The sequence below is a fragment of the Dermacentor silvarum genome, chromosome 9 (genome assembly GCF_013339745.2).
Source record: "Dermacentor silvarum isolate Dsil-2018 chromosome 9, BIME_Dsil_1.4, whole genome shotgun sequence".
In the NCBI taxonomy this organism is placed as follows: Eukaryota; Metazoa; Arthropoda; class Arachnida; order Ixodida; family Ixodidae; genus Dermacentor; species Dermacentor silvarum.
In genome coordinates, this window is record NC_051162.1 from 75,390,519 (window position 1) to 75,400,951 (window position 10,433).

Sequence of the window (10,433 nt, forward strand, 5' to 3'; positions counted from 1 at the left end):
GCGTTCACCCTCCGTGATAGCGCTCGTCCCCCGCGCGCTTTCGCTCGCGCATACGGCGCGCGGCGACGATTTTATCGCCCTTGGAATCTATACGGAACCTCACGGCGACGGCGACGCCGACGGTACAAATCCGGTTGAAGTGTCCATATAATTGCTATCGCAATAAAACAGTGTCGAAACATTTGTTTCGCTCAGAATACATTTAGGCCTCCTAAGCCACTTTCGTGTGCAACGTTCTCTATTGTTGCTTGTACTGGTGCAATCAGCAAAGCGCGGCGAGTACTCAAAGCCTCCACATTGCGGGAATAACATGCTAATGTTTACATCTGCAAACATTTCATGCCGTCATTCGGTCATTCCATCTGCCTATTTGACCTATAGCTTCTGCTGCCGCACATGATATACAACATGGGCTCAATAAACACAGTGAATGAGTAATTGCATAATATAATTGCAGAGGACGCGCTGCATGTATGTAGGAATTTCAGCTTATTGCCCGTCAATGTACTTGCCTCTCATGGTTATGCACTTTGAGAACGAATGTAGAAGCCTCGCCTCGCCGATTTTGCGTGAGGGGAGCCTGTGGTATGCGGCTGAATTCAGCATTTACATTGCGTTGGAATGTCCGCAATGTTCGAGAACCATTGTCCGTTTGATTGTTTCTTCAGGAGAGCGAAAAAGGAACAATCAGCAGGGAGCACTGTTTCCATACACCTGAGGCAGCATATCTTTACATTCCCTTCGTGTTCTCCAAAGCTTGAAGCAGAATTTCCCCTTCGTACACTGCTCCTATTTCACTCATAAGAGCGTCGCTGTATTACACCTTACTGCACGTCTGCACGTCCGGACAAACACACAGGCTCCGCAAACGATGACTGAGAGACCGCGCACTTCTTGGCCCGGCTTTCCGCCAGTTGTACCAACAGCACCACAATCCAGCTATTCATTCACCGTACTTATTGTTCACAGGTTGTTTAAAGGTACGTCTGATAGGCGAATTGTCCTTATTCAAGCTTTCTGGCGAATTGTCCTTATTCAAATTTTCTGGCACGTAAGTGCTCGGACAGAACGAAATTTGATAAAACTAAATGGTATCGCCTGACCTAGAGTCATCTGAGTTTTTGTAATCGATCATACAAGAAGGATGTGTGTGTCGTGATGTCGAACCTGGAGAAATGCAGTCGATGAACTCTGAACGTAGCCAAATACAGTGACCTTATTGTGCCTGAAATTCCAGAAGAGTGCAGTATGTTAACATGCCGCTGACCTCCACTCTTTGAGAAAGTCATCTGTTCCCGGTCGCATGAAGTAATCTTTCAAGCCACTTTTAAAACATTTAATATACACAGTTTCCTACTTCAGCAATTGTGCTGTAAGTATTGGAGTGGATGACAATTTTGCCATTTAATGAAAATTCCGCTGCTGTGCGGGTTTCCGCCGAAATTATTAGCCGGGTTCAGTGTGCTTTTAGTTGCTCATTCATTTAATTAAAGCGCTTACAAAAATTAAGCCGCTTATCGAAGAGTGCCTCATTATAATGAGTTTCCCTCTTCTTCTTTCATTGCGACAGATAGAGAATATCAGCGCGATGAGCATGAAAGAAGCGGTAGTATCTGAATGGACGTGGCAGGAGGATGTGGGTACTCAGTGTTTAATTTTATTGCTTCAACAAAACAGAAAAGGTAATGTCGTCGTTTTACTGTTTTAAGAAAGTCACAAGTTTGTAATGCATGAATTTGCTTGTACTGATAGGATTTAGAAATGATTACTCGCGATATAAGTGCATGCTACGTGTCATAAACAAAATGGGGTCCTACACAAACTAGGAAAGCAATAGTTTCGAGAATTACTTACGTTGTTCCCCAGCTGAGTCTGCCAGTCCATGAGGTTTTTAATAACGCTGTCGGCCTTTTTGCGCGCATCGAGTACCATCTGTAAAAAATATGTGCAGTAATGTACGTGAATAGTTGGCGAGACAAGTGTGGCGCATACAAAAATAATGTGAGAGGCCAGCGTAACATGAAGTAGCCACATAAGAAAGATAGTCAAAATCTTGGGTGATATTCTGCAAGAGTCTACCTAGTGGACTGTCCATTTTGGCGGCCGTTGATTCGCTGCTGCTTGAAGTGCAGGAAGGAGACTGGCTGGCACCTTCCTGCACGTCAAGCAGCAGCGAATCAACGGTTGCCGAAATGGCGAAATGGAAAGTCCACTAGTGGAAAGTTCACTAAATGGAAAGTCCACTAGAACGGTATTCTTACAGAATACCGTTCCTGGTAGTATCGTTTAGCTTCTACAAGTGCGTGCCACATTCTCGCGATTTACCTAGTCTTACGTGTACACTTATATTCCGTATTTAGGAGTTTCTCGGCACCTGTGATGACGGTACGGCTTGCGTGCCGCTGACGAAACATGTCTCACATGGCCACAAATATACAGGAATTGCCCTTAGGATGGCATACCTCGGGCAAGCACCAAGATGCAAGAAGAAATGCTATGATGTCGCCAAGGCCAAATTAGTATGTGAAAGGCAGAAATAAGTATAAGGACCTGGGACGATCGAACTGGTGCAAAAGTTTGCTAGTAAAGATCTGTCATTGAATGAGAAAAATTAGGGTCGCATTAGTTTTTTTTGTACCTACCACTGGTCGATCTTCACGTAAAAAGCAGCAACACTTATGTATCATCTACCTGCAGGCCCACTTACCTACTCTTATACCCATCCGATACGTTCCAAATCACTTTTATTCGTACCGTAATGGCTTTCCTGTGATAGATAGATAGCCTAGATAGATTTTTCTCACCCCCTCTCAGTAGCTTCTCTACCAATAAGAGAATTTTGTTTCCGTTACAGGATTTTCAGCATGGATTTACTCATTTGCCTCATAATGCTAAGAAATATGCTCTAACACTTTGTCGGTGTAAGTCTTAAATCAGTTGTGGAAGGTTTCTCAAGTTGTTAACGATTCAGTTTGATGGTCTTCATCCTGCACATAGTCTTAAGGAAATAAGAATCATGAAAAGAGTAAAAGAGCACTGACTGCTTACATTGATCCAAAGCATTCGATGATATCTTGAAATTGTTAAGCCATTCTTTGTAAGTTAAGTAAATCATTTTTGGCCGCACATAGTTAAGAGACAGGAAGAGAGTGGTGCGGACCAGAGAGCAAACGGGGAAGGAAATAATAGCTTGGGCGTGTTGGTGCATGCCGAAAACACAGCGCAAAAAACACGGACACGAGAAGCGAAGCACACAGCGCTGTGAAAGAGCATGAGGGAAGAAATATATATGGCTCTGCCTGCGACTGCTATCATTTCATTGATCTAACAAAGCATTCGATGATTTCAGTGCAATAGAAGGTGAACTGACGCACGAGCTATCGAATTTCCTATAAAATCTGCCTCAATGATTTCACGTGTTGTTAAGCCATTCTTTCCCGGCAATGAATGCCCAAGTCGTTGTTATCTGTTAAATCATTAAACGATTTCAGGGAACACCATAACACCGTATACAACACCGATCATCATTGGGAATGCATAGCGAAGTGCTAGCTACCATTAAGCTCGTGCGAGACAGCATATCTTACAACATTGAAGAGAGTGGTAGCACGTGGCTATCATTATCATCATTCGAAATGATGCTGCAGTGTTTTGCTAATTATTCACATGTTGCGCATGGCAGAGCCATATATATTTCTTCCCTCATGTATTCATGAATAAACTGTTGCAAGTCAGCGCTGTGTGCGTGTCGCTCTCTCGTGTCCGTGTTTTTTTTTTTGCGCTGTGTTTTCTGATTGACACTAAGAGAACAAATGAAGCTTGGCAGGCCATTTACCGATTATGATGGATAACCGGTGGACCAATAGAGTTACAGAATGGATACCAAGAGAAAGGAAGCGCAGTCGAGTACGGCAGAAGACTAGGTGGTGTTGGACTCAGCTAGCGCGCAAGACAGGGGTAATTGGTGATCGCAGGGAGAGGCCTTCGTCCTGCAGTGGACATAAATATAGACTGATGATGATAATAACCGTTTGCTGTCTTGGTGCCTAAACTGTGACTTTAGTTGCGGTACCTGAAACAATTTTCATTCGGCCTCATCCATTACCAAGCCGTTCTAACTTCATGCTCCAGTCCTAATGCCTTACGTTTGTTCGCAAAGAGTAGCCAGAGTTCTTCGCTTTTCCTCTTACTGCAACTAGGTTGGCCCTAATTCTTTCCCACTCTTCTCAATTTCTTCAAACTTCAGGCAATAGTAAACCTATGAAACATTTGATCGCTGCCCTTTTCTATACAACATGTCTACATACTATGTTATGATTTGCTCAGCGTTGCTGAGCATGAAATCTGAGTTGTCGTTCTTTTTCTAGTTTTCCATGTCCACTACCTGTTGTTACGCTTACGAAGGAAAGGAAGGTATCATTATTCTTAAAGTATTCCTGTTGCAAAGTTCTTCGATCACATGTCCTCTACTACTAGTCTACTAGAAATAGTACAGGAGATGTGTTGGAGAAGTTTTAAGAAAGAGATTAGAAATTTACAAAGATTGACTACCTCTTCTTGAAGCAGACTAAAAGCAGGTGGATTTGAAGGATACCGAATATAGGGAACTGAAATGAATTTTATACTCAGCATCGCCGTCCACAACAATATTTCATGAACCGCTTGCACTCCCAAATAGTGTACTAAGATTAGTAGACTGTTCATACTCTACTATTCATAGTTTCCTATCGTCAGATTTCCAACCTGCTCCTTCCCTAATTTCGCACTCAAGTAGCTTTCGCCAAACTATACTAACCTTCGACTTATTGCTAATTCAACGTGCTCGAGTATCGGTTCTATTTTATTATTTTGTCAATGGCTTCACGCATATACTTGTACTAAGTTGTATTATTAAGTGTTCCTTACCCTAATTCAATGACAGCCAGCACTTTCATTACAACTAGTAAATTATTTAATGCTCCAACTTTGTTCCTAATTTTAAGAAATGCGACCTCGCATTCCCTCTTATTGGCAATGCCTCTGAAACTGAAGACTTTATATAGACATAACAGCATTTGCCTCACCAACTTTCTCATAACGCAAATCCGATGGCAGCACAAGCTCTGTTTGATAATGTCTCACACAACCCAGATGGAATAAGTTTAAGCAAGGCCTAAGAGCGAGGTAATTTGTTTTCCATAACGAATAGAGTTGCAGAGCAAAAAGAAGGGGAGGAAAGGAAAGAAATTGATGTTTCAAGCATGAATCTGAAATGAACTGAAATGAACTGAAAGTTGGCGATGCCCAACGGGGCGAGTGGGAATGTCTCCTAAAAACATATCTGCTGTTGTAATTGGACGACAAATGCATGAGAACATGGTATAAATGCACGAAAAATGTTCTGTAACAAATACCCAACTGTGGGGTATTCTGTGCTGTTCTATAATGTTCACCAATCATTGCACGTCACTTTCCTCCTGTGGCGTAGCAAAACATTCCCTCCCATAAATTTTAGAAAGGTTATCACTTTATACTCACTTTGCCTAGGTGTTCTTCGACTTCAATTATGTCAGTGACTACACCAGATATGCCATTATTTCTTGCTTCATCGTTGAGCATGTCTTCGGCGCTGTCGTCGCGATCATCCCCCATTACGGGTTCAAACAGTGTAGCGTCTTCGGTGCCAAGAAACACCTTTAGTACATTGCGCATGAGCCTTCTGTACTCCTTAAGCACTTCCGGATATTGTTCAGAGTGACTCATTACGTTTGCAGATGGTGCGAACCGTGCCATAGGCAAAGTCATCTGTAGAAAGATCATAACTCATATGTGCTCACCATAAACTTCTGTGCATATTATTCCCTTTCTGGGTGACTAACACGCGAAATGATAGCATTCATATTCTTTAAGAAAAGTTATATTCCAGATAATTGTACCCGCATAAAAAATGTTTCAACAATTTCGTGTTTCAATTGCATTTGGCCAAGCGAATCGATCAAGGCCAAATTTCTTTCACTTTATGACAACGAAAAACTTCCAGTGCTTAAAATATCGCCCTATAAAGCTGCCACTAAACATTATGCAGTGAGCTGCCACTAGATTCATCAGAGTTGCCTCTACCTCACTTCATGCAATGCAGGCGGCAATTTCTCTCCTACTACCACGCCATCCGCTTGAAAAGCATTATAGATTTGTTTTTCATGGCAATTCTATTTGAGTACACTGAGCACGTATGGAGGATTCTGGAAGCATGTTGCCCTCAAGAATGTTGCCCTTTGTTGAAACGTTAGCAACATTGCCAGAGCACCGGTAGAGAAAGCATTCGTCAGTTGCGTCAGTTTGAGAAAGCATTCGTGGCAAAAAGTTAAGGGGGCACGTTCTAAAAGATAAATTTAGAAAATACACGTGCAATATTTGATGTGATCACAAACGGAAGCCGTAAGAATGTGAGTTATTAACGCAGCCGCAATGCGACCAATTTCAACCGCTTTCACATGTATGTGACACCGTCACAGTACCCGTCACAGTTAGATACAGCATCACAGTACCCATCACAGCCACCCTCACAGTACGACACGGACACTCTCACCGACACCCTCTTAGACACCAGTCACAGACACCATCATAGTGCCCATCGCACCGTCGCTGTACCCTTCACCGTCACAGTAGTAATTCATGGTTTTACCTAAGTCGTCACATAACTTGGAGTTCTCGCGTTAAGGTTTTGATGCCTACCTCCCTTTACATGTACTGCTCGCTGAACTGAATATGTACCATGCATTTTGGCTTGATCAGAAGCAAAGCTTGCCCTATGAATTTATCAGAAAGAAAGTGCCATTTTGCCTCCTTAGCCTTGTTCATGATTGCCATGAGCATGGTTCATTTTTATGACATGGTATTATAACTTTCTCCTCTCATGAAAATGATCACTCATGGTATTTTGGTTCGATGGTTGGAGTCATCAGGTGCCATGAAAGTGCTATAAGTGCGCGGCCCTTCGTTGAAAGAACCACAGCAAGTGGCCACATCCGAGGGGGTTCCGAGTGTTGGTGTACTTCGCTGTACTTCAGTGTAAGTGTGCTCACAAGCTGTCCAGCTAAAAAATTGTAGTCAAATTTACCGGTTGTTTTCGTGTTTGAGCAACCTACATCTTTCAGCGTCTTCCCCCTCAGCCCTCAGCATGTTATTAAAAACTATTGTCCTCTCATTTTTGTGCAATTCATTATTGTACACCAACTATTTATATGTCATCAGCAGCGCTTTTGAAATTCGATAAAAAAAGGAAAATTTAGAGGCCTCGACGTAAGAAAATTTAACTAGAGCTTCGTGCTGGCGGTGTCGGAGAACGATGAAAAGGCCAAAGCGGCATTCGGAAACCCCACCCGGTGGCAGCAGAATGCGTTCGAAGGATGTTCAGACTAGAGGTCCAGTCTTTTTAATAAATGAGTCGGGTAAGGAAACGGAAACGGTGGACGACGTCCTATCATCCACACGTAGGTCGCCTTCAATTTTCTTTCTGGGGTTATAGTGGTGAAAATTAATCCGGAGCACTCCAGTATGACATGACTGCACAAAATGAATAATTCTGATGATGGTTTCCGAGACATACAGCTAATACACCTATATGTACGAGGCTGGTTCTGGCGGAAGAAAGAACATCACGGATAGACAGGATGCTTTGCAAAAAGAAGGCCCACGTGTATTCAGCTGAAATATTGCAATTCTAGCTGCAGTCAGATGAATTACGGCAATCTATATCTTCTTCATTGCTCTGGCACAATATATATATATATATATATATATATATATTGATTGTGACCCCCTTTGAGAAACCTCCTTTGTGAGGATAAAGTTTTGCATTCATTCAATTAATTCCTCTCCGCAAATGGAATGGTCGAACGACTGCACCGACAGTTGAAGGCTGCACTCATTGCTCGCAACGCCCGAACTTCATGGGTTGACGAGCTTCCCCTCGTGATGCTCGGAATTCGCTCGGCGAATAAAGACCTCGGGTGCACTGCAGCTGAAATGGTGTATGGCACCTCCCTTCGCCTGCCCGGTGAATTCCTCGCCCCGGCTCCTGCCCCCGACCTGTAACTGCCTAACTACATCGAGCGGCTTCGGCACCTGTGTCAACCTCTGCGACCAACGCCCGCAAGACAACCGTCCAACTACGATGCCTTCGTAAACAGAGACCTTGCTTCATGAAGTCACGTCTTTGTGCGACGCGAAGCCATCCGGCCATCTCTTACGGCACAGTACGAAGGCCCTTTCAAGGTGCTTGGGCGTACCGACAAGACCTTCACTGTGACAGTAAACGGCCGCACGGACGTTGTAGCGATCGACCGCGTAAAACCTGCACACTTGCCGAAATCATATGTTTCGGTTCCGCTTCCCGAGAGTTAAACGGTTAATCGGCGTGAAACGCACCTAATGAAACATCCTTGTCTTCCATGAGGAGGAGCCTTGTAGGGGCGCGCCCTAAGCGCGCTCCCGATTGCAGCCCCAGCAAAGCGTTGCGGAAGACGCGTGAAATAAACACAGATTGCACCTCTGCGTTCGTTGCGTGCTGACGTGCGTTCCGCCATTCGTATACACGCGGCGTTCTATAGGTGTCGTATATCGCGACCACTATAAAAGACATATAAAATTCAAGAATAATCTAATAGTAATTTAAAATTGGTATCATTTTTGAAAATGTCAGCTTTGTCATTGTTAGTCCTAATATTTAAGTAGTGACACTCATGTTACCAACTTTAATAACTCTACACATGTGATGCCACTGAAATCACATTGAAATCTGGGATGCACTTCTACAATCTTCTCCTGAAGACAAGCGCAAATGTTATTCCGTACTACTGAATAATATTCAAGTTTGCTAATAACCAAACATTGAAACAATGAGGATCACGAGTAATACCACAAGTTACCGGTATAGACCACGCGAGTTATACGGGATATTACACCGAGAGCACTTAAATACGCATTTATGATGGCTAACATGCTCGCTGAATTATAGGTTATGACGGCATAGTGGTTTGGTGTTAGGCTGCTTAGCCCGAGGGCGCGGATGAAATCCCTACCCGGGCGGCCGCATTCTTATGGCGCCGAAATGCAAAAACGCATGTGTGTCATGCATTGAGTGTTGGTTAGAGAACCCCAGGTGATCGAAATTAAGTCGGAGTCCTCCACTAGGGCATTACTCGTAAAGCGCATGGTGTTTTGATACGTAACACCCCAGAATATTTTTTTAAATTTTGGTTACTATCAGAAGGGACCCTTACATTTTAGGGACACACTTCTTGTTCAATGGTGTGTCATAGTTCCTGAAAATTCAAGAGGGCAACAGAAGCGAACAGTTTCATTTTGTCAGCATACTGTAATAGATTGGCATTTGTAATATGATGATTGAGGTCATATATGGTTGTGGTAAAGCTCTGGTTAACTTCCCTGCCTTTCCTCTCTATATCTTCCTGAAAAATTAACATAATGTTTACTTGGCTACAAGAAGGCTTTAAGGAGCGAACAAAGAGCATCACTGACACTATACATGTTTACCCTGTGTGCTACAATGTTAACAATGACCCAATCAAAAGCTTTTGAAAAATCAAAGTAAACATAGTCTACCTGACCTCAGTCTTCAAGAATCGGTGCAGCATCGTTTAGAATAGACACAAGGTTGGTTTCTGTAGATCGCCCAGGCCTAATGCCATGCAGCTGCAATAAAATTTTCTGTTTGAAATGTAAACACAAATGCATGCTTACGACACCTTGAAAAACTTTGGCAAAGAGAGAAAGCAGCAACTGCGGTCTGTACTTATTTACTTTCTCACTGTCGCCAAACGTCTGCACCTAAATGACAACGGAAATTTTTCTTAGCTTTGGAACTAACTTTCGCTCTAAACACAAGTTGAAAATGCGCCCGAGAGGCCGCATAAACAAACACGTGCACCCCTACAGGATGAAAGCTTGGACGCGATTAAGTGCTAAAGAAGTTCTCGACTTCAGGAACATAGTCACCATCAAATAATATGACATAGCTCTACCGATGACCAAGTTTTTGCATGTTGCTTTTCTTGGAACTTACCGACAACATGTACAGTTCATCGTCTTCTTGACCCACTGAAGATATTGTTGCGACAGGCCGAAGTCCAGTGCCTATTAATATATCTTTTGTTTTCATCCCTGGTTGTTCTGTCGTCAAGGGCCAGCTTGTTAACTTGAATTTTTCAAGCATTTCCAATACTTCATTTCTGACAGACTCAATTGATTTAGGAGTCTCTCCTGCGAAAGCGTAAATATATAAATATAAATTCAATTTTTGTCTTAAGGAACAAGTACGGACAAGAGGCTGTCCAAACTGTGCGTTGAAATTTTCTCATGGAAAACAGTTGTTAGCGAGGTATCGTTGCAGAGTGGACAATGTGTTTAGCAGTAATTGATGGTTCAAGTCG

The 10,433-nt window shown here is 43.0% G+C and overlaps 1 protein-coding gene across 1 annotated transcript in view; it reads right to left on the reverse strand.

The window, feature by feature from the left end:
• Nucleotides 1-10,183, reverse strand: part of LOC125939843 (uncharacterized) — a 33,907-nt gene extending 23,724 nt beyond the window's left edge. The window contains exons 1-3 of the mRNA XM_049655322.1: nucleotides 10,067-10,183; nucleotides 5,518-5,784; nucleotides 1,855-1,932 (exon numbers count right to left, since the gene is read on the reverse strand). Of these exons, the coding sequence (XP_049511279.1) occupies nucleotides 1,855-1,932; nucleotides 5,518-5,784; nucleotides 10,067-10,162 (441 nt within the window). The 5' untranslated portion in view covers nucleotides 10,163-10,183. The remainder of the gene's footprint in view (nucleotides 1-1,854; nucleotides 1,933-5,517; nucleotides 5,785-10,066) is intronic.
• Between the last annotated feature and the right edge of the window lie 250 nt (nucleotides 10,184-10,433).